Below are 25,485 nucleotides of genomic sequence, written 5' to 3'. Positions count from 1 at the left end.
TTTCTGTGGTTGTAGCCAATAATAGTAAATCACATGTGTAACCACATGTGTGTGTCGATGTGGGGTGGACACAAATGTGTGGACACACGTATGGACCATGTGTGAGATGAGTGATAGGAGTTTGAATAATGAAAAATTAAATCTAAAATAACAATGCAGAAAACTATAAGCAGAGAGAGAATGTACTTATCTTACAAATCTCACTTGCAATTACTTCAACAAAAAGCTTACATTAGAGAGGAAAGGCGGCTACATTCACTTCCACACTTTTTCTCTCTCTACACACTCTTGCTCAATCTCTTTCTCTCTCTCTCTCTCTCTCTCTCTCTTGTTTATCACTTTTCTTACATTCAATACTCACTCACTTGCCTCCCCCTATGACTCTCTATTCCCTTTTTATAGGGGTTGTCATATCAACTAGAATATTCTAGTGACCACCTACCCACATTTAATGGGTAGCTACTTTTCTTAGAAACTTCTACATGCTTTTTTATTTATTTTGTTAATATCTTATCTAAAAAGCTCGATCTAGAAAACTCTACATGTTTTCTTAAAGAAGTTTCTTCACCTTCTACTCACATCTAGAAAGTTCTTCTTTGTTAAGTTTAATTTTCCAACATTTCCCCTTAAATTTAACAAAGTTACATATATATCATCCCACAGAAAATGTTTCAACTTGTTAAATCTATTTGGTCTTAATGGCTTGGTGAAAACATCTGCAACTTATTCTTCAATGTTACAATATTTGAACTTGATTTTATTCTTCTCTATGTGATCTTGTATAAAATGATAATGTCTGTCAATATGCTTGATTTTTCCATATTGGATTGGAATTTATTGCTAATCTTCTTGTTGATAGGTTGTCCATATGGATCTCAGTGGGGCTTTCTTGTATAAATTTTAATTCTTTTAATAGGTTTCTTAGCCATAGTGTTTGTCTCACGCATGAGGCAGCTTCCACGTACTCTGCTTCACACTTTGATAGTGCCACCACTTTCTGATTTTCTGATGACCATGAGAATGCAGCCGTTCCAATGTTGAATGCAAATCCAGAGATGTTGTTGCTGTCATCTAAGTCTCCTCCCCAATCGCTGTCAGTAAAACCAACAAGTTCAACTTCTTTTGTTCTTGAATAAAGCGGGCCATGATTCAACGTACCTTTGATATATCGTAGGATTCTCTTGGCTGCTTGAAGATGAGTCAACTTAGGCGCTTCCATATATCTGCTAGTCAATCCAACACCATCTACAATATCTAGTCTAGTACAAGTTAGATGTCTTAAGCTTCCAACTAGACTTTGGAAATAAGTAGGATCGACCCCTTGTTCTTTTTCATTTTTATGTAGCTTCACCCCAAATTCCACAGGAGTGCTGATTGGCTTACAATTTTCCATGTTGAATTTTTTCAATATTTATTTTGCATATTTTTCTTGAGAAATGAAAATTCCATCATTTTCTTGTTTTACTTCTATTCCAAGAAAATAGGACATGAGTCTCATATTTGTTTCCTTGCCCTAGAAAATAGGACATGACTTAAAATCTTCAATCATTTCTTTGCAATTTTCAGTAAAAATAAGATCATCCACATAGATACAAATAATCATTATATCACCATTACAATTGTACTTTGTATAGAGTGCATGCTCATATGAGCATTTAGTAAAACCATTTTCCTGAAAATATTTATTTAGTCTAGTGTTCCATGCCCTAGGAGCTTGCTTAAGTCCATATAATATCTTCCTTAATTTATAGACCTTGTTTTCATGCCTTTTTTAATAAAACCAGGAGGTTGGTCTATGTATACCTCTTCATTAAGATATCCATTTAGAAAAGCTGATTTCACATCCATTTAATGAATATTCCATGAATTTTGTGCTGCTAGTGAAATCGTTAGTTTAATGGTTTCAATTCTAGCAACTGGGGCAAATACCTCATGGTAATTAAGTCCTGAGCATTATTTGTATCTTTTTGCAACAAGTCTTGCTTTATACCTTTCAATTTCTCCTTTTGAAATAAGTTTTGTTTTATACACCCATTTAACTCCAATTGATTTCTTACCTTTAGGTAGCTCTGTAAGTTCCCATATGTCATTTTTTTGAATAGTTTTAATCTCTTCATCCATTGCCTCCTTCCACTTTTTGTCTTGAACCGCTTCCTCAAAATTTAGAGGATCACAATATGCAAGAAGACAGAAAAAAATGAGATTTCTTCTTCATTATGGTGTTCAAATGTTAGCTCATAAATTTCTTGGAGACTTCTTGTTCTTATTGATCGTTCACACTAGCTTGAGCTTGGAGAAGCATTTCTTGAACTGGTGGGGTTGTTAGGAGGAATTAGATCTTGAGATTTTTCTTCTTCTTCTAGAAACTCCATATTTTTATTTTCTTTCTTCATTTCCCACACCCAAGAATCTTCTTCATCAAACTCCACAACACAAGAATCAAATACTTTTTTGTTTACAGGGTTATACAATTTGTAACCTTTTGTTCGTGAATCATATCCAATGAAAATGCATTTCTCACATTTGTCGTCGAGTTTTGTTCTCTTTTGTTCTGGGATGTGTGCATGTGCAATACAACCAAATAATCTCAAGTGCCCAACACCAGGTTTGTAGCCACTCCATGCCCCTTCTGGTGTTATGAATTTTATACTTTTAGTTGGGCATCTATTAAGAGATAGATTGCACATGCTACTACTTTAGCCCAAAAACTCTTGGGCAATTTTTTTCTTTCAGCATGCTTCTTGTCTTTTCAAGAATTGTTCTATTCCTTCTCTCAGACATACCATTTTGCCGAGGGGTGTATGCTACTGTTAATTGGTGTTTGATTTCATTCTCACTGCAAAATTCTTGAAAATTATTTGAGGTGTATTCTCCACCTCTATCACTTCTTAAAACTTTTAGGGGATATCCACTTTGCCTTTCAACATATGCTTTAAATTTTTTAAAAATCTCAAATACTTATGATTTTTCTTTTAAGAAATAAACCCATGTTTTTCTACTAAAATCATCAGTAAAAGTTAGAAAATACTTGTTATTCCATTTGACACTATTTCAAATGGTTCAGCCACATCAGAATACACAAGTTGCAAGGGCTTAGTTGCTCTCCATGATTGTCCAATTGGGAAACTGCTCCTGTGTTGCTTTCCCAATGTGCATCCTTCACAAATTGTATTTGGCAGCTCTATTATGGAAAATCCTTACACCATATGAGCTTTTGATAAAAATTTCAATCCATTAAAATTAAGATGTCCAAAGTGCAAATGCCATAACCATGATTTATCTTTTATGATCGAATTAAAACACTTCATTGAATCAACTTTAATATTCAAAGTGAGTAATCTATTCTTGGACATCTCTACCCTTGCAATCAATGTATTATTTTTATCTTTTATTGTGAGAGCAAGGTCTTTCAATTGGATATAATAACCTTTTTCCAAAGTTGTCCCAAGCTTAATATATTGTTTTTAATGCAGGAACATAATAAACATAAAAAATATATTGATTATCCCCATTTTTCAATTGTATCAAAAAATTGTTCATTTCTTTTTACTTAGGTTTTTGAGAAATCTCCAAAGAAGACATCTCCTTGAATTGATTCAATTAGATCTATAAATATTTCTCTTCTTCCACACATGTGATTACTTGCTCCTGTGTCCAAATACCTAGTATTATTGGTTCATTCATCCTTTTTATAAGGTAATAGCAAAGTTGACACGTTTTCATCATTTCTTTCAATAATATTTACTTGATCTCCATTTTCCTGTTCAGTTTTAAATCTGCATTCAGAATTATAATGTCCAAATTTCTTGCAATTGAAGCATTAGATATTAGATCTTCCATACCTTTGCTTATTGTAGGGACGTGTGAAATTTCCCTTACCTCTTCCTCTTGACGAATATGAACTTGATTCTCTTTCGTTTCCATTTTGAAAGTTTCGTCCTCCTCTTCCTCTATTTGCAAAACTTGTTCCTCTATTTCCAATACCTCTTCCTCTCTTCCTCTTGTCTCATATCTATCATCTTTTACTGTCAATTTGCTCTGCAATGCTTGCTCCAAAGAATCATTAACATTTTGATTCATCCGATACTCATGGGATTGAAGTGATCCTATCATCTCTTCTATAGTTAATGAAGACAAATCTTTAGATCCCTCAATAGCTACAACAATGTGTTTAAATCGAGGAGTCATAAATCTTAAGATTTTCAATTACTCTTTCATCATCAGTTTTTTCTCCATTTCTCTTCATTTGGTTTACGATAACCAAAATTTGAGGAAAATAGTCTGAAACGGATTCATTGTTATTTATGTGAATGGATTCAAATTCAGCTCTTAAGGCTTGAAGACGTGCCTTTTTTGCTTTCTCAACTCCTTTATATAATTTTTGTAAAATTTTCCATGTTTGCTTGGAGGTAGTCGCATCAGAAATTTTTTCAAATGCCGAATCATCAACTCTTTGATAAATGAGGAAGAATGCCTTCTTATCTTTTTTCTTTTCTTCTTTTTGCTTTTGGCTCAAATCGTCTTGATCATGTTCATCAAAACTAGTCTCTACAATCTTGAGAGTCCAAAAGAACTTTCATTTGAATATTCCATTTGTCATAATTTTCTTTGTTTAACTTAGGAATTTGTGGTTGAATCGTAGAAGACATTGTAATGGAGTAGCAAATATTGAATTGCTCTGATACCAGATGATGGGAGTTTGAATAATGAAAACTTAAATCTAAAATAACAATGCAGAAACTATAAGGACAGAGAGAGTGTACTTATCTTACAAATCTCATTTGCAATTACTTTAACCAAAAGCTTACACCAGAGAGGACAGGTTGCTGCCTTCACTTCCATACTTTTTCTCTCTCTACACACTCTTTTCAATCTTTTTTTTCTCTCTCTCTCTCTCTCTTGCTTCTCACTTTTTCTACACTCAATACTCACTCACTTGCGCCCTCCTTATGGCTCTCTATTCTCCTTTTATAGGGGTTGTTATACTAACTAGAATATTATAGTGGCCACCTACCCATATTTATGGGTAGCCACTTTTCTTAGAAACTTGTACATGCTTCTTTGTTTATTTTGTTCATGTCTCATCTAGAAAGCTCTATTTAGAAACTCTACATGTTTCTTAAAGAGGTTTCTTCATCTTCTACTCACATCTAGAAAGTTCTTCTTTGTTAAGTTTAATTTTCCAACAATGTGACACCTTGAGCTTACATGGTCTTATATGCGGCCGCTACTGAACACTATTTAATGTTGTTGTAGACATACACTTCTTGGTGGAGTTGCAGCCATACCCACATTTGGCGTGACTTTGGCCATACAATCCATGGTGCAGCTTGGGCCACAAAGTTTACTAGTGAGGCTACGACCACATGTTTTCATGTGCACTACGGCCTCACGGTAATTATCTGTGGCCTCAAATCCTAAAGGGGCATAACTTGGCCTCTAGGTGTTAGAGAGTGATATATAAAATATATTTTTTGGGCACCTAACGAAGCTAAACAACAGTGGTACCATTTGTTAATTCTGCTTCAAAACCCTGATTTAGGCCAGAAACCCATTTATACCTCCTCGACAGGCTTTTTCATGCGATATATGGATCCCCATGTTGAGCTTACCTAATCTTGGGGGATTCTATGGGCATAGACCATCATTAAATTGTATTTTTAGTGAGATTTTTCAATAGCGATGCAAACACTCGCTTAATGACAAGGGTTGTGGTGTCACTCCTCTAAAATTTTACTTGATGATAATTATTGACACTGGCCAGTATAGATGCACGAAATAATCAATTTGAGTATTTTCGAGTTTTAACTATCTTAATCATCAAAAAGACAATAATAAGTACAATGATATTTTATGTGATTGTGTATCGTGTATATAAAACTAAATCATCCATGTAGGCATGATCACTTTGTTTTTCATACGTATAAACTGCCATGACACCCAAGAATACGATCATCGATTTCCTCGGGGGAAGAAATTGGATGGCAAGAATTACAACATGCGGCATCATGAGATTCAGTACTTATTTGAGAAGCAGGGCGTGCTTGAACACTTGACCACTAGCATGACTCCCCCCGAGGAAGGGAGCGCTGCCCAAGCACTTCATAAATTATAAGCATATCAAGCATGGCTAAAAAACGATCATTGTGCACGTTTCATAATATTGAGTAAAATGACTTGATTAGACAATTGAGACATCTGAAGGCTAGGGAGATGTAGCAGGGATTGCGGCTCCATTTACCTATCACCTCAACCACTAGATTGCGTGCATCCACACTAGTATACGAGACATATATAATGCCACCAAATGTCTCCGTGATAGAGCATTTGAGAAAAATGCCACAAATGATATGTAACCTGAGTGTTGTAGGCAATGTGCTGAGTGACGAGCAATATATTATGTTATCCTTAGATCACTTCCTCAATCTTGACATGATATAAAAATTATGGTGACACATGAACAAAATGTTTAAACAGTTGCACATCTTTCTCATCATCTTGAATAGGAGGTTGAGTGTTGCTCTGCTAATGTAAGCCGGCTTGCCGTGTTTATCAAGCCAATCGAGCCCAAGAGTGGTAAGAAATCCAAGTGCAAGCCTAAGTGTAACAATCCTCCTGAAGAACTTTGCTCGTGAATGCGTTAAGCAGAATAAGGTACAAATTGGTCATTTTATTGAATTTATATTGTGTACACATAGGTGCTAGTTGCTCATCTGCTTTCCAATGGTTGGATTATGGATTCAAGAGCAATGGAACACATAACGAGGGATGCAGGCAGGCTCGTTGAGCATCACCAGGTTCTAGTGGAAGGTGTAAAGATATTCCTAGGGAATAGTTTCGCTAAGGATGTGGTAGGAATGGGGACCTACCAATTACATCCAATCTAATCAAACCGTGCTTCTCTGTTATGTTCTCTATACCCCTGTGATGAGGAGGAGCTTACTTTTAGTCCCTAGTCTCTCTCTGGAAGGATATTTAATTTCAATTTGGGAAAAAAATTAGAAATTAAACTTAAAAATAATTCTATTTTTTGTAGATTTTTGTTGATAGATATATTTTAAATATGGAATATTGTTCTTGTTCTCCTTCCTCTCCTCCACCTTTTTCTTATTGATGTATCTTCCTTCCCATCTTTTTTTTACCATTTTGCTTGTGCATGGTGATGACTTTGCATTTATCATGTGGCATGCCAGATTAGAGCATATAAGTAAAACCACTTCGCTTGTGCATGGTGATGACTTTGCTTTTATCATGTGGCATGCTAGATTAGAGCATATAAGTAAAGATATGAAGACTATATTAAAGAAAAAGGGATTATAGGATCCGTAGCCGAAGTAGATTTACCCACTTATGAATCTTATTTGATGGGCACTATAAAACCATTCTCTAAAGCTTAAGATCCAAAGAACCCTTAGAAATTTTGCACACATACATTTTTAGACCTTTTAATATGAAGGCCTGTAATATGTCTCACTACTTCATCAGTTTTATTGATGATTATCATGTGTACAATTGGATTCGGTACTGAACTCGCACAAGATCATAGCAAAATCTGCTCTTTACTGGTTAATTGAACTCAAGTAGATCGAGGTCCCGTCGAATTATGACCCAAAGGTGATCTGATCTCACATTAGAGATCCAACCCACCCTCTTTTGATCGTCGATATGGCCGACTTGTAAATCACATCAAAGTAAGTAAAATAGAATAAGAGATTCTAGGAAAAAGAAAACCAATGAAATAAGACAAAAAAAATGATAAAATCAAACTAAAAATCAAAATAAAAGCAAAAGGAAGAGATCTCATGACCCTATCGACAGCCCCATACTCGGAGTAGAGGCCTTTATCAGAGCTTAGATTGATTTAATGAACTGCTTTTAATGAAATGAATGATTGAACTTTTTCTTTGAATGAACTAGCTTGATGATGAGCCTAAAAGGTTCTTTGTCTCTAGAGTGTTGGCCATGGCTGCAAAAAAACTAAGGTTACTGAGGCTCTAGTTTGGGCTTCTTAGAGACTAGGGTTAGGGTATTGGATGGAGAGAGAAAATTAGGTTTTCTTGATAATGTGCGGCCCTCTCTTAGGAGGTCAGAAAATAGGAGCTTTTATAGGTAAATGTAACCTAAAAATGTGTGAGGTGGTTGTCTACACCAATCAGGAGTCGGTAGATGTTCATGCCACAACTTGCAAGACAAATTGCCTATATGGCACGCTGTAAGTTCCAGTGCAAAGGACAATCGAACCAGGCTGGCATAGATTTCTTTGAGATTGTGATTGTGGTGATCAGAAATTGCTATATTAGCTCACATTTCATGTTGTTTGGTAGTTTGACATATTATGTTTCCTTTTCACTTGTAAACATGCCAGTTTTTTTTTCAGAGTCTTCTAAAATGTGTTTTTGATAGAATATTTTGGATTTTCTAGGCATTCTAACTACAGTTTAGTGTGTTTTCGGTAGGGATATAACTATGATTTAGTGCCTTATAGTGTACTCGGCTAATATGGCCCTTAGGGCTTAAAAAAGGCTTATCTAGGGCTCATTTCATATGCTTTTGAAATTCAAAACTTTAAGAAAAATGTCAATTACAAAAATGGGATGTCTACAGCTACTCCTCTTTACTGCACCCAGCCTTTCGAAGAACAGGTGGGGTGGCAAAGATATAAATACATATAGTCATAAATAAAATGAATGGTAAAAAATGACTTAGAAACTTAGAACTAATGCTTAGAGGGTGTTTGTCCCTTCAATTTCGTCAGCACATTGACTGCCACCCATCTTGGTTGCCTGCCTAGGAATTTATGCATCTAGGGCTTACAGGCTGAGCATTCTCTGGGGTGCTCTTTGGCAGTATATGTCGAGATTGCTCTGGATTCACCATGTCCTTCATTCTTAATTTTGAAGCCTGATAAAATGAAATGGATGGTAAAATTGAAATTGACTTCCTCCTTTTAATCTCTTATTTCTCAGCTTTCCTTGCTGAGAAAGGACTCCTAAAGGTGATTCAAAGTCTTAAATCAACATTTCTTGCATCAAAAGAGTTTGCAAGGCTTAGTCTCTACTCTTTTGTTTCTGAAAATATTTTAGAAAAATTTTGAAAACAAGGAGAAGTTTTAGAAACAGAACTGAGCATTGAGTTACAATTTAAATCAAAATATATTAAGTTTTTAAAAACAACGAGGCACAAAATTTTGAAAACATCCAAACCAGGACTACTTCTGTATTTGAAGTTTGGAAATTGAAATTAAGAATCAGAAATTAAGAAATACAACTCAAGGGATTGGAACTAAGAATTAGAAATTAAGAAATAAATTATAGAAATACATAATTAAAATGAAGAACCAAAATTAAGAAATAAAAATTATAAAATTATAAAGAATATTTTGAAAAGAGGGAGATATCTGAAAATGGCTCAGTTAACAATTTTAGCTCATACAACCATAGAGCCAACTAAGCAGTTTAACGTCATGTAGTGATGGAGGAAGACGGCAATTTAATGTCTTGCTTAGGACATTTGCTCCTGTTTATTTTATGTCATATGGTTATATGTTTGAATTAATGAAATTAGCAGTTTACCCTAATGCATAGAGTTTACTGAATTTGATTGAAAATGGCAATTTGGATTCTTACCAACTGAGGAGATCTTTTATTGAAGGTGGTAGTTTGGATTGATGCCAAGAATAAGAAGAATTTTGACTGAAATTGTGGTAGTAGTTTAAGCTCATGCCACCACGTTGCACTGAAAGAATAGAGTGGTGGCAGTTTAGACTTATACCACCAAGTTGCACTGAAAGAATAGAGTGGTGGCAGTTTAGGCTCATACAACCAAGGAGCCCTAAAAAGAATTTTTTGAAAAATGAAGGGAAAATTATAGAAATAGATTGGTCTTAATTTAGCCTCATTTGACCAAGGAGCCCTAAGTAATTTTGGAAGGGGTGATGTATTTTTCTGGGATTGCCCTGAGAAGTTTGGCGCCTTTGCAAAATTTAAATGAAAGGGGAGGATTTTTATTAACTAAAGGGGGCTATTTGAAAATTTGTGAGAATAGGGGCTGATTTGAAAAGGTTTTGTTTTATTTTATTTCATTTCATTTTTCTAAGAAGGATGGATTAGTGAAGAGAAGCACGCCTTCATGCACTCAGAGTTACCTATCTTGGTGGGAGAAACCGCCCTTACCTCTGTCAAATGTTCCTGTTCGCCTGGTTCCTGAGGCAGTGGTACCCCAAGAACCAAATAAGAGAACTAGGCCTCAAAATTGGAGAGATCCTCATTGTATGAAAGGATCATTGTCGGAACTTTTTTACAATTTCCACTCAATTTTAGAGTAAAGAATAAAATTTATTTTTCTCATGTAAAGCAGTCTCCTTCTCTTCTTTCTTACCCTCGTATTGATTTTTCTGGCATTCCTAAAAAAAAAAAAAAAAGCTCTGGAATTCCTATCTACCCATTAGGGCTGGATAGGGCAGGGACAGGCTGCCCGGCCATTGCCAGAACTAAATAGAACATTGTTCTGGTTGCATAAGTGTTTAGGAAATAGTACGTTGAAGAATCATTTCCAAAAATTAGTTTGACTTGTGTATAAGCAGGAAGTCCAGAGAGAATAGATGATATTTATTAGGAAGGGTATATGATAAGAATTGGGAAATTGTTTGGGGATATCATATGGTTTCTGATGTAGTTATTTCACAATTGACTCAGATGTTACAGGAACTAAAGAAGATCTGTATTACCCTGAAAAGGAAGATTACGCAGTATTGGAGACAAGAGTCAGATGGTGCATTCTCGGTAAAATATTTTACATTGTTGTTTCATGCGAGCTTAGATGGGAAGAACCTAGAAAAATTAGGATAATATGGAAAGCTATTTGGGCAACCATTCCATGGGAAATCTAAAAGGAGAGAAATTGTAGGGTATTTTAAGAAGTCTTATTTAAGCGAGAAATGATTTAAGAATAGGATCCTGGAATCCTTATCCAATTCTGTTAAATTGTCTATTAAAAAAGATTAGTGGTATTTATAAGTGGGAATACCTAAAAAGGAAGATTACGCAGTATTGGAGACGAGTCAGATGGTGCATTCCCGGTAAAATATTTTCCATTGTTGTTTCATGACGAGCTTAGATGGGAAGAACCTAGAAAAATTAGGATAATATGGAAAGCTAAAAAGGAGAGTAAATGGAATATGGGTACTTCCTCATGTAGAAATAATTAAGCTTAATTTTTAACGCCTACCTAAAGTACAAAATAGACATGATGAACAAGAAGACTGGTCGGCGAATCACATGTTGAAGCTGCTGATGGCTGCTTAAACTTTATTTCCCTTAGGCAAAACGTGATCAATAGATGAGCTCACATGTCAAATACCCAGTTTTCACAAAATCGAACTGGAACAGCTAACCGGATATAAGTCCAGGTACAGTTTAACCGGCCTAACCGGTAAACTGGCCGCTTCAACAGTTCTAACCGGACAAGTCCCTAATGCTAAAAAAATTGTTCAAAAAAATAAAAATGATACATAAAATATCTACTAAAATATGAAAAAACATATAAAGAATGATTAAAACAAAATCCATTCAAATAAATTTGAAAATCAATGAAAAATTTGGATTTTAAAGAACCGATTTGCGCATGTGCCAAGGGGTATTTTTAAAATTTTTCAAAAAAAGTACAAAAATATAAAAATGAGTATTAAAGACCAACACAATTTCTAATCTTTACCCTAATGTAAAGAATATTAAAAACTGTATCACAAATCAAATTTTTTATTTTGAAATTTTATATACATTTCTTTTGAAATTTTTTGTTAAAATACCGACCGATCACCAGAACCACCCAAAACCCGAACTGGCCAGTTCCAATCTTACCAAGTGGTTACAGGATAGATCGCCCGGTTTCCAACATGGATCATACCTAATGGGCTAGAAAATGGGTTTTGAGTGCACATGTATCATCACTTTGCTCTTCACTACTCATACCGTAAACTATCCAAGTGCCGACATAAAGGCCGAAACAACAAACAACAGATCCTCATCAGTCTGCCAGGGCAAAGTTACTGCAACAGTCTACTTCTACATTTTTGGAATTGGCATTATGTTGCATGAGAAAACCCGCACATCAATAACATCGTCGAGACTGGAGGGTTAATCATATAGTAAAACGGCGGAGAGAAACAAGAAGCCCTAACAGATCAAAACGAAAATGACTCAAAAAGTCATTTCCATAACATTCATGTTAATGGCGATGACAATTTTGAGTGAATTAACTAGAGAGCATCTTTGATTGGAATATCACATTTTTTCAGGAGCAAAATTGATGAGCAAATCTTTAGCAGTCGTCCACATGAATCGACCATAAATAATATCAGTCTCATGCCTCTCCTGTAGTTCACATGGTGTCCTACAATCCTAACCATTCCGACAAAGAACAAGTTTCATATAACAATAAACTGGTTGGCTCGAACAGAGGTGGACTAATATGAAACGGAAAACAACTGAAAATCGACCCTGCTAGTGAGACCAACATTTTTTCTCAAGAAAAAACATGAACTCTCATAGTCCAAATGTCATCCGACCAGCCAGCCTGCTTTCTGATATCCTTCTGTCGATGGCCGCATTAACCGAGTTCATCTGAAACAACAAAAATGACCAAGCATAAATTATCAGAGAGCATGTAAAATTATGTCATATCATTCATGATAAAAACCTTTCTTCATGCAATAAAATACCAAGCTTCTAAAGCTGAATAAGAGCTGACCTGTGCCAAGCCTGAATGCACGAGTGACCAAAAAAGATAACAACAAATGCTACGAATTTGCAAAAGCCTGTTGGCCATATTCTCGTCTCACCCAAACCCCCACGCTCGTTAAAATCAGAGGGAGATGAATACTAAATGGCAATTCAAATTTCCAGTATAAACAGAAAACATTCATACTCCACACAAGTATATTTGAATGTTGGACACATTATAGAGTTTAGCCTGTGGATCCTTCTCACCACACTATACTATGAGGAGGTGGGAGAATTGATTCCACAAGAGTGTACTATTTTAGATATGTATTACTTGCCTTCTCAGCTATCAAGAGGGAAATAGCAGATGGTGTATGGTCCTCAGAGATGATTTAAGTTGTCCCTTAAAAAAATAAACCAAAAAGCAGAAAAGAACAGCCTACCAATCCATTTGCCGAGCAAAGCAACTTGCATATCCATTGGAATGAATGGGGAATGAGATAGTGGTGACTTACCTGTGATGTCTCATCATGCACCTGATATTTTGGTAAAGACATTCTCCTTTCCTCCTAGACAAATTTAAGAAAACAGTGCCACCACCAAATATGAAACAGTTACAAATTTAGATACACAAAAGTGGCAAGCAAAAGCAAATCAAATAACAACCAAAGAGAAAAGTGCAAAAATCAAATAACAGTTCAAGAGGGCAAAGATCAGCCAACTAACCATAGACATTGCCTCATCATCCCATACCAAATAGACCTCATTAGCGCCTGGATGAGAAGCTGGGACTTTATTGGCTATCACAGGTGGGGGACCGATGGAAGGACCACCAGTATTTGGACCAGAGGCATACATATGAGAATTGGTCATTGGAACACCTAGCAAAATAACCAAAATTAGAGGGAAAACAAAGTTAATCTTAATCAGATGAAGCTATTTGGCAATACAAGTCAATATCAGAGACAATTCTAGTGTCTTCATCAGTCAATAAATAAACGAGTAGAACGCCATCCTTCAACTGATAAAAGTCACTTATCCTCTTCTTTGTAGCAAGTGTGAATGCACTATGTTGTTGACAACTCTTTTTTGTTGTTTTTTAGTTGGCCCTTTTTTTAAAGGAAAAAGTTTATACAAGGGTGAGGCCCTAAACAATCAAATTACAGCACACATCAAAAATTCACTAGAAGAGGTTGTATCAATGCCCAAAAATCCTCAAATTGATCATCTCGACCTCAAGATGTATAAATATGAAAAAAATCGATTTCAAGTCTTGAAAATAGTACATCTAGTAATGCATTTTCTGGACCATCAATTTTCAAGATTATCAATTATTCGTACATCTGCTCGATCTACACTATTTTGAAGCTTTAAATTTTATAATTAGAGATGAAAATAAATTTTCAGACCATAAAAAAGATTTTCAGTACTGACATTTTTCGACACTATTTCAAGATGCGCCTTACTTTGATTGTTTAGGACCTCAGACTTAAACAAACCACACCTTTTTATAAATGCTGATTTTATATAATGATTTTGTCATTGACAGTTTAGTCAATGGCCACCACCCTAGGGAATATGGAGATCCTCCACACCCAGGGAACCACAAACAGATCCATCGAAAGACTTAAAAAAGAAAAAATTTCCAGATCATAAGTTCCACACTATTCCATCTGTCCCTCTACTAAGGGCAGAAACACAACCAACACTCCATAAGGATGATCAACTCTACAACCTCCCATGATTTCATCCCTCCAAAACTAAAGTGCCATACCCCCTCTACTCCTCTTTGAGCAATAAAAAACAAACCATAGCTTCATCAACCATGACCATAAAACCATTTTGGAACTCTAGACCCACCCTAACTACTACAGTACCAAACTCAAAACTCCCTGAATTCAGGTTGATGTATTGCACTAGCACTTGAGATGATTATGGACAGAAATCAAGAATGAGATTATGGAACTAGCTAGAAAGGTAGTGGATAGAGAAGGGGTGCAAGTTTTTTTTACTCAAATTTATTATGCTCCCATACTTTGCACTGTACATCTAGCATGCATTATAATCAGCAATCAACAAAATGAAGAAAAAAGTTCTCCAAGGACTGATCCAATAAATATCTTCATCACAGCAAAGAGCATGGTTGCTTATAACGACTATTATTATATCTAGCTTACAAAATTCAACAGTAGATGCATTAATTTTTAGTATGTTAGCCTGTATTTAAACTTTAGATATTGGACAGTGAGGCTAACACCATAACCACCGAGTCAAGAGCACCAACCCCCAACAAAACATAAATTGTGAACAAGGCAATTTTTTCTTTCCAAGTTCCAAACTAGCACTAGTCCGTAAAGGACTGCCATATCATTTAAAATTTTGTTCACATGCCTGCCCATACAATGCCCTGTGCAGGCCACACAATGCAGCCTGGATCACTGGCACCGAGGGAAGCCCCATGCCACGCATACTGATAAGGGTGAAGGTCTCATCCTGCATGCACCAGTGTAGTTAGAGGCTAATGCCTCACACTAGCTGTCTGCAAAGGCCTCAAGCAGCAGGCCCAATTGAATGGAACTGCTGAGCCCAGCAACGTAAGGGCACACAAGGCCTCCCTCAGGCCCCGAACCAAAATGAGGATGCTCATGAACCAAAAGACCACAAAGTGTGATGGGATGCCTCAGGGGCAGCCGCTATTCTGCTTAAGGTTCCATATTGCAGCTTAAGATGCAATGTTGTGAAGGCCTAAGAAAAAAAATTTAATTGATACTTAAAGCATTTCTAACCTTGGGTACTCAGAGAGTGCAAAGCTGTTCCACCATAGCTAGTTGCCGTGACAGGGCTTGAGACAGCACTGGTATCAATTGTACTTCTTAATTCTGCAAGAGAACTTGGGGGGATGCTAATAGGAGGTGTGACAGCCGGGTATGGTAAAGTTAGGCTGAGTGTACTGCTACTGCTACTGATAGGAAATAAAGGTTGAGAAACAGGAGGTTGGGGTGTTGAAGTTGGCAATCCAGGTGGGTTAATTGGGAATGATGCTGGAAATGGTGTGGGGTTAGTAGGAGGTTTTACATTCTGGATTGGAAACAAAGGTTGCCCTTGGGGTCGTGGTGGCAGCACAGGAACAGTGGGAGTTAAAGCAACCGGTGTTTGTTGTGGAAACCAAGGTTGGGGATAAGTAGGAACAGTGTAAGGTGGAACATGCATTGGTATGGAGGTGGCATTGTAACTGCTGCAAATTGCACACAAACACATGCGTCAGTCAATAAATTCAAACAACCAACTCAATGAATCAAGCAGGTGATATATGAACCTCATCAATGTTATGCCACAAAACTGTCCATAATAAAGATGAAGCAGAACAATCTGCCCATAGATACACAACAAATGCGCAATTTGGAAACTTTCATATATTCTCGTCAGTAGGGTATGTCAATACCCTGTCAAACTAAAAAGATGCGAAGTCAGATTTCCAGTGCAATTTTTGAATGGTGAATGACAGTCTGCTCCCACAGGCACGCCATAATTGGTGCTGCACCACACCTCAAGAACCACGTTTCAGGAGCAGAGGGATCCAAAAGTCCCAAATCTCACCAAGTTTGATTTGATAGAGAGATTCAAAAGCATCCAAGCATCTTCCATGGGAATGGATGCTACCAATATGATTTTGGGATCGTGTAGGATATGGAGCACTATTTGAGCTCCAAATCATTTTTTTTTATGAGAGAACTGATTTCAGAGTGTGAGAGAATAATTAGGAAGTTGATTAGCACGCCCCCTCAACCAACCACCACCACCCCGTGCTCCCAATGAGCAACAAAAAAAGAAAGAAGAAAAAAAAAATCAACAGAAGGCAATGCAAAAATAGTTTTTAAGGTGGGGTGAAAAAACAAGTCTGGTGATCACCAGACAGAAGAGGTGGGGTGCAACACCAAGTTTGGTTAACACCAACCCTCAACAGAAGGCAATGCAAAAGTAGTTTTTGAGGTGGGGTGCAACACCAAGTCTGGTGATCATTATCAATTGATGGTCAGAAATAATTTGGATTTTCCCAAAATGGTTCATATTAAAAAATAAGGCCAAATAAAATGCGAATTCGCCAGCACAAAACTGATGGGAATGGTTCTTAAAAGTTTACCAGGTATAATTCTTACTTTTGTTGTCCAGCAGAATAAGCTGGTTGTGGGGGAAGGCCAATCACTGCTGACCCCGGTAGAATGCCTCCAAGCCTGGTGGGGGGAACCTCCACTTTGGAGAATTTTGCTGTAGCCTCTTCATCTACAAAACCATTTTCAAATAAGATGTGAAGCAAAATACACTCTTCTAGACAAATCCAATTCGCTTATCACCTTATACTCTCATAACCATCATCAAGATGCCAAAATTATGATCACAATCATCTGTCCATATACAGCTTAGGCAAGAATTCAAATACAAATGTCCAATGAACAGTCAATTTGTTGCATGAAACACAATGTCTTCCATTTAATACAGTAGAGACAAATAAAACTGACTTGCGGATAATAATGGAAATTTTACCTTGAGTAAATAATCTGACATAACAATTGGAGAAGATGAAAAATACATAGACTAATGTGACAAAATAATTGTACCCTGAAATTTTAATTTTAAATTGTTTCGTGCCATCAACGTTTATCAGCATTGAAACACATGTGGACACTTCTAGTTTAGACCGAGACAAGTGATTACTTCTGAAGATTCTAACTATTAGTCAGTGCAAGATGGAAGCACAGAAAGGATACGAGACAGTAGGTTTCTTTCTGGGTACTCTTTGGTGATAGTGTTAGAAACAGTATCAATGAGTAACTGGCACAGATTCAATCGAAAACCTTATGACTTAACGTTCAAAACAGTTGAAAACCTTACGACTTAATGTTCAAAACATTTGAACTCAATAATTAACTAATGAAGCATATTTGGAAGTGCCTCCACCGCACATCAGCTTGCATTTCATAGACATTCCCATGATCTTCTTCCAATTAGGAGACTCTCAATATATGAAATGATATCCATGTTAGTAAAATTTATAATTTTCACCCTATTTTTAGGTTGTTAGGAGCCCTATCAACAAATTTCATAAGAGAGTCAACTCATTTTTGTATCGGATATTGAACAATTCTAGCCATATTTTCCTCTTAACAATTGCTCCAGCTACCTTTCACAAAAAACTAAATATTTGCTTTTTCTTTGACCAAAGGAAACCAGAAAATCATATTTTTTCAAGTTTCAAGCCTATCAAATCCCCTAAAGGCAAGCAAGCCGTGTTACACTGGAATTTTCTTTGCATGCTTGAATTTTGACAATTTCTTTCATTTATTTCTTTATTTATTTTTTGAGAGTTAGTTGACCATTTTCAATTTTAAACATGCAAAGGCTTGCATGGAAAGGCAATGTTCCAAATTGATGATGGCCTTTGTCCTCAAATGACATACAAAACCACATTTCCTATTGGATCTCATCAAAGGTAATTTATTCACTTATTTTAAATATTTTAAAATCTTAAGATTGAATGTAGATTTTTGTAGTGAATAGAAAAGCTCACTTTTCCTATGCCTTGCCTTGGATAATTCTATGACATCACTTGACCAACACCATACCCATGGCAACATGGTGATTGTTGGCTTGGGCCGGCACAATATTGGGCAGTCAGCTTGATGCAGCCCAATAGGCCCCATGCTGAAAAAATAGGGCCTAGGCCACAAAATGTGGGCTAGCAGAGCCCATTCTAGCCTAAACCACAACAGGTTGGCCCGGCCAGGCCCTGTGTATTTCCTAATTTTTCTTTCTTTCTTCTCTTGAATCTATTAAGCCCATCCTGACCAGGGCAGGACTTGGGCCCCTTTGGCCCGATCCGTTTCACAACCTGGCTCTCTTCACAACCTGAGCTCTGATACCATGTTGAAATTTTATGGATAAGGCTTTGATACCACTGATAATTGAAAGCACGCACTCACTTTCTTTCTTGGAGAGATAAACACAAACACATTCATAGGTTACGTACAATTACATATTGGTTGCCTCCATAAGTTGCTTATATCTACAACCACAGGCACACATTACTTCAATATATGGAGCCCATATATATAGGCATTTACAACAAAACTAGCCACTACCCACGCGTTGGATAACTACCCATTACCTACGTGAAGAGATATATAACTTCCCACTATCATAACTACCCATACATTCCACTTTTACATAGAGAGATAGACATAACTTCCCATTATCTTAACTATCCCACATTCCTATTTTTTGCATCATCTTTAACAGCCTGCAAGTATTGTCCAGGCATCGTATACGTTGTGCCCAGCGAAGGGGCATTACTGTTGTCCATCATCAAATGGAAGACAGATTCTGCCACCAGCCACATGCGAGCAAGTCATGCTAGAGACCATTGCTCTCGCTCCTGTTACTGTTGTTCGTCAACAACAAAGAGGCATCGTCGACGATGGCGGGGTACCGACAAGCGGCGGATGAGAGAGAGACAAAGCATGAGAAAGGCGGCATGGGAGGAGGAGAGAGAAATCCCATAAAATGTCTTATTTTCAATTTAGAGACAGAGTATTGTAACACCTCAGTTAAGAGGTGTCAATTTTTGATGGAGAGAGTGGAGCGTATAAAGCGCATGAAAAATGTGTTTAACAGAGAGAGAGACTATTGTAACACCTCAATTAAGAGGTGTCAAAATACAAATCAAATGTGTTAAGATGCCACGTAATACGTAAAAACCAACCTCCTCATGAAAAGTTACAAGTATAAGATGGTGGACCTAAAGTCCACCCAAATAAAATTGGACCATCCAAATATTTAACAAATTAACTAATTGAACTCCATTATACAAAATTAAGTTGTATCATATATAACTAAATAAATCATGTGTAATAATTTACAATTAGTACACAAAATATTGTAATGCTAAAATTTATTATTATTATTATTATTATTATTATTATTCAATTTCAAAAAAATTAGGGTCATCACATTCTCACACATCCACGGTCTTTGTGAGAGGCATAGGTGCAAGCTGCAAAGTCCTCATTTCCTTCACGTAAGATCAGTATCGGAGTCATGGTTAGTCTCCCTTTTAGCCCTTGGAAGGTATTCTCATAGTCATCTGACCATACAAACTTCACAGTCTTCTGGGTCCGTCGTGTCAGAGGAAGACCTATTTTCGAGAATCCTTCTATAAGGAGCCTATAATATCCTGTTAACACCAAGAAACTACGAACTTTTGTAACGTTTGTCAGTTTTCCCCACATGATCACGGCTTCAATATTTGACGGGTCAACAACGATTCCATCTTTAGAAACAATATGCCCAAGAAAGGCCACACTAGAAAGCCAGAACTCACACATGCTCAACTTGGCATACAATGTTTGACTTCAGAGTCTGAAGCACTTCTCTCAGGTGTTATTCATGCTCGTCTTGACTCTTTGAATACACCAAAATATCGCCAATGAAGATCACCACAAATTATCCAACACATGATTTGGAGCTTGCGGCTACAAAATTCGCCCTAAAAATTTGGAGACATTATCTCTATGGAGCCAAATTTGAGGTGTTAACGTACTATAAAAGCCTCAAGTATTTGTTCTCCCAAAAGGAGTTGAACAAGGTAAAGGAGATGGAAGGACCTGTTGACCAATTATGACTGTACCATCCAATATCACCCGGGTAAGACTAATGTAGTACTAGACACTTTAACCAGGAAACCCATGATATCTATGGCTCATCTAATGATTCAAGAGATGAAGATGTTAGAAGAGATAATGGATTGGCATCCGACACCGCCCTTAATAGGGTAGTAGGTATGATTGCTAACATAAGGGCGAAACCCCAACTAATTCAAAAGGTTTGATTGGCACAAAAGATGGACCCTTAGCTTATGAAAATTATAGAAGAGATGAAGCTGGGAAAAAGAGACGAATTCTCTATAAGTAATGATGATTTATTAAGATTCAAAGGTCCGGTCTGCATCCCAAACGACAAGAGTGTGAAGAAAGCTATTTTGGAAGAAGCACACCACTCCCATTATACTATACATCCTGCGAGTACTAAGAGGTACCAGGATCTGAAGAAAACCTTATAGTGGAATGACATGAAAAGAGAGGTAGCACTATTTGTATCTAAGTGCTTAACATACCAGCTAGTAAAAGCTGAGCATTAGAAGCCCGCCAGAGTGGAAATGGGAGCACATTTCTATAGATTTCGTCTCCGGCTTGCCTAGAGGGTATGACAGTATTGGGTCATTCTGCATTGGTTGACCAAAGTTACTCACTTTCTACCGATCCACACAACCTACACTTTGGATCCAATTGTACATCAAGGAGATAGTGAGGTTGCATGGAGTTCCGGTCAGCTACATTAAGTTCCGGTCAGCATTGTGTTTGACAGGGACACTCGATTTACCTCTAGATTTTGGGCTAGTCTGCAATTAGCCTTAGGGACGTGACCCACCTTTAGCACTGCCTTTCACACCAGACTGATGGGCAATCACAGAGGACCTAACCTTCATTGAGCGACCAATTCAAATACTGGAGAGGAGGGTGCAAGTGTTACATAACAAGAAGATTCCTCTAGTCCGTGTATTGTGACAGTACCATTCGAGGGAGGAATCGACCAGGGAACGAGAAGATGAGATCCGAGAAATATACCCCCACCTTTTTTAACAACACGTACAAAAAATTTAAAGGAGTAATTTTCTATAAGGGGGGGAGAATGTGATGACCCTAATTTTTCTAAAACTGAATAATAATAATAACAATAATAATAATAATAATAATAATAATAATAATAATAATAATAATAATAATAACAATAATAATAATAATAATAGTAATAAATTTTAGCATTACAATATTATGTGTACCAATTTTAAATTATTACACATGATTTATTCAATTATATATGATACACTTAATTTTGTATCATGGAGTTCAATTAGTTAATTTGTTAAATATTTGGATGGTCTAATTTTATTTGGGTGGACCATAGATCCACCATCTTTACTTTTAACTTTTCATGAGGAGGTTGGTTTTTACCTATTACGTGGCATCTTAACACCTCATTTGATTTTGTATTTTCACAACTCTTAATTGAGGCGTTACAATAGTCTCCTCTCTGTTAAGCACACTTATATACGCCCTACTCGCTCCATCAAAAATTAATACCTCTTAACTGAGGTGTTACAATACTCTCTCTCTCTCTAAACTGAAAATAAGACATTTTATGGGATCTCTTTCTCCTCCTCCCATGCCGCCTTTCTAATGCTTCGTCTCTATCTCCTCCACCACCTGTCGATACCCCACCATCGTCGATGTCTCTTTGCTGTCGCCCACCAACAGTAACAGGAGTGAGAACAATGGTCTGTAGCAAGGCTTGCTCGCATGTGGCCGGTGGCAGAATCTATCTTCCATTTGACGATGGACAGCAGTAATGCCCCTTCGCTGGGCACAACGTATACGATGCCTAGACAATACTTACAGGCTGTTAAAGATGATGCAAAAAATAGGAATGTGGGCTAGTTAAGATAGTGGGAAGTTATCTCTATCTCTCTATGTAAAAGTGGAATGTATGGGTAGTTTTAATAGTGGGAAGTTATCTCTCGCTTCACGTAGGTAATGGGTAGTTATCCAACACGTGGGTAGTGGCTAGTTTTGTTGTAAACACCCATATATATAGGCTCCATGTATTGAAGTGATGTGTGTCTGTGGTTGTAGATATAAGCAACTTATGGAGGCAACCAATATGTAATTGTACGTAACCTATGAATGTGTTTGTGTTATCTCTCCAAGAAAGAAAGTGAGTGTGTGCTTTCAATTATCAGTGGTATCAAAGCCTTATCCATAAAATTTCAACACGGGCTGCAAGCGCACCGTCGTCTTCGATGTTTTTGTCGATTACTTCACCACCTGCACTTGCTGCGAAGGAAAGTAATTCTTCCTTAAACATATTTGTCCTTTTATAGCCGTAATTGCAGATCATTCATGGCTTCGTCTCTCTTTCCGCACTGCCTTCTTTTCCATCGTCTTCTTCTCTTTCATCTCTTTTCCCATTTCATTTGCAACCAACTCTCGGAAACCATCAAATGGTCTTCGATTAGCATTTCTAAGGGAATCAGCCTCATACTAAAGGCGACTGTTCGTGAAAATAGTGCTCGAAGAAACAGTTGCGCTTGGGCCTTCAGAGAAGGAAACCCAGGATCCAAATGACAACCTCATTGCCTCGTTGAAGCTCAAATTACTCGTAATCCAAAACCCCATACCCATCTATGATACCTATGGTCATTCCTATGTCCAAGAAACATGTCTTTATAATGCACTTGGTGATTGCCCAGATGGGGATGTCTGCCCTAAATTGGAAACGGCTAGAAAAATAGATTAAAATCTATTCACAACCCTTAACAGTTCTTAATAGGCATGACAGAATCCTTTAATGGTATTACTGTGAAATCCTTGGAAAAAGAGACCGTGCTTGTTCATTGTGAGTTTCTATAGAAGAGACATGTCTCTTACTATCAACAATCACTGTTGATAATAAGCAACAGTAAGCTCTCTCTCTCTCTCCATATTATCTAAGGTTCGTGGATGAATATCCCATGGGCTTATCGGCATCATGAAAGTAAATGGTGCAAGGAAATATGCTCACTATCAGATGTATAATTTTCGCCTTCCAATATTTATCTGGCATCTAGAGGAGGATATTTAGCAATCATAATGCCAAAACCAGCAGATTGGCTTAATCCGAAAGTACTTTAATAAACATAGAAAAGTACAAGAAGCTGAGAGTAACAACACATCCATTTCAAAATAAGACCTCATTTTCCTGTAAAACAGTTATTTCGAAATTGGTATTTCCACTTTTAATAAAATTGTGATATTCCGTTTACTGTTATAAATTTTAGATACTGTAAATTATGGTATTTCCTCTTTCAATAAAATTGTAATATTTCTGTTTAGTGTTATAAATTTTAGATATTGTAAGTTTTATGTATAAGTAACTTCATTTTTCCTGTAAAATCATTATTTGAAAGACTAATATTTCTGTAATATTCCCAAAGATATTTTTGCACTTAATTGCAATATTTCCAGCATCAATTTTAAGTACTGTAAGTGTTGTGTGCAAGCGTTCTGTGCAATTGTTCTGTGCAAGTGTTGTGTGCAAGTGTTATGTGCAAGTAATTGCTATAAATTGCTTCATGAGAATTTATGTTAATACTTTCAAGGCTATTTTGAAAATACGATAATATTGTTTTCTGATACCTAATACATTCATGTATGGTCTGCAATTGACATAATAATGTCTTTTGAATCTACGTGCATAGTAATAAAATGTGTGCATGATAGCATGCTTCTAATAAGATGTGTGTATGGTAACATGCTACTGATATGATATATGTGCATGGCAACATGCTACTGATAAGATACGTGTGCATGGTAGCATGCTTCTGATAAGATACGTGTGCATGGTAGCATGCTTCTGATAAGATACGTGTGCATGGTAGCATGCTTCTGATAAGATACGTGTGCATGGTAGCATGCTTCTGATAAGATACATGTGCATGGTAGCATGCTTCTACTAAGATACGTGTGCAAGGTAGCATCTTCTGATAAGATACGTGTGCAAGATAACACGCTACTGATAAGATACGTGTGAATGGTAACATGCTTCTAATAAGATGTGTGCTTGGCAACATGCTTTCGATAAGATATGAGCGCATGGAGACATGCCTATGTTGTGATCTGATAAGATATTTGTATTGGTAGATGTGATTTTTTCCTCACTCTCTATGATAGGATGAGAGTAAAAGTGTGTGTTTAGGTGGTCGCTCCCCCAAAATCTACGTGAGGCACTACTCATTGGGACCCCTTTGGTAGTGTAACGCTCTCTCGCCAAAAGGGCACATGAGAGGGTCATGTCTTGCAAGGCCAGTGCCAATCAAAAGCCCCAAAGCAAACCGCCCAATGCCTAGGTGGCCACCTAGGCGGTCCAAAAGGCCTGGGTGCATTGCCCAGGCCTAGGCAGCCAAACTAGGCGGCAGTCCGCCTAGGCAGTACAGAACCCGCCTAAGCGGGCGCCAAGCCCAGGGCGAAATTTTTTTTTTTCATTATATTGATTTTTTTGTAAAATATAAAGGGTTTGAAGGATGGGTTTTAGGTTCATTTCAAACCTAAACCCAAAAGAATCCCTTTTAGAGAAAAAGAAACCTCAATAAAACTAAATTTTGTGACTTTCATTGGATCGAACTGTTTCTCAAAGTTACAGAAAACGGATCCAAACATTACCCAGTAGATTTGATTTAGTTTTGGAGTTTTATAATCTTATTAGAGGGTGGTGTTCTATATTATTTTAGCACTAGAAAACATCTCAAAAATGAGAGTTCGGAGTTCAAGCAATCAAAGTGCAAAAAATTATTTTTCAGATTGCTTGCTTTTTTTTGAGACGTCTTCTTCAAGATCTAGTCGAAGTAGAGATCCGGGTTGGAAATATGAATATAACCCGAATCCAAATGACAAAAATTGCATTAGATGGAATCTAATGCAAGTTTTGTGAAAAATATCCAAAAGGGGGCATAAATCGATTTAAGAAGCATCTTGGCGGTATTGAGGGGGATGTTGCCTCTTATAAAAATGTTCCTGAAGCTATCATATCATAGAGGAGATTAAGCAATATATGAGTTCTATAAAACAAAAACAGGAACAAAATCCTTGTCATTTGAATAGGTTTATTTCTGTTACTTCTA

The 25,485-nt window shown here is 36.9% G+C and overlaps 1 protein-coding gene across 9 annotated transcripts in view; it reads right to left on the bottom strand.

Moving 5' to 3' along the window:
- Positions 1-12,268: 12,268 nt before the first annotated feature.
- SUF4 (zinc finger (C2H2 type) family protein) overlaps positions 12,269-25,485 on the bottom strand; it is a 28,529-nt gene continuing 15,312 nt past the window's right edge. For 2 of the 9 annotated variants that reach the window (XM_006878545.4, XM_088860588.1), the window contains 5 exons: positions 16,877-17,000; positions 15,506-15,954; positions 13,446-13,600; positions 13,235-13,288; positions 12,269-12,620 (listed from right to left, as the gene is read on the bottom strand). In XM_006878545.4, the coding sequence (XP_006878607.1) occupies positions 12,543-12,620; positions 13,235-13,288; positions 13,446-13,600; positions 15,506-15,954; positions 16,877-17,000 (860 nt within the window). In that variant the 3' untranslated portion in view covers positions 12,269-12,542. Of the gene's footprint in view, positions 13,289-13,445; positions 13,601-15,505; positions 15,955-16,860; positions 17,001-25,485 lie in introns of all 9 variants that reach the window. The other 7 variants (XM_020668078.2, XM_088860585.1, XM_020668082.2 and 4 more) reach the window with 5 other exon arrangements.

Source organism: Amborella trichopoda, chromosome 3 (genome assembly GCF_054954075.1).
Source record: "Amborella trichopoda isolate Santa Cruz 75 chromosome 3, AtrichopodaSantaCruz75HAP2 v2.0, whole genome shotgun sequence".
In the NCBI taxonomy this organism is placed as follows: Eukaryota; Viridiplantae; Streptophyta; class Magnoliopsida; order Amborellales; family Amborellaceae; genus Amborella; species Amborella trichopoda.
The sequence above is the reverse complement of the archived record's forward strand: the minus strand, read 5'-3'. Positions and strand labels throughout refer to the sequence as shown.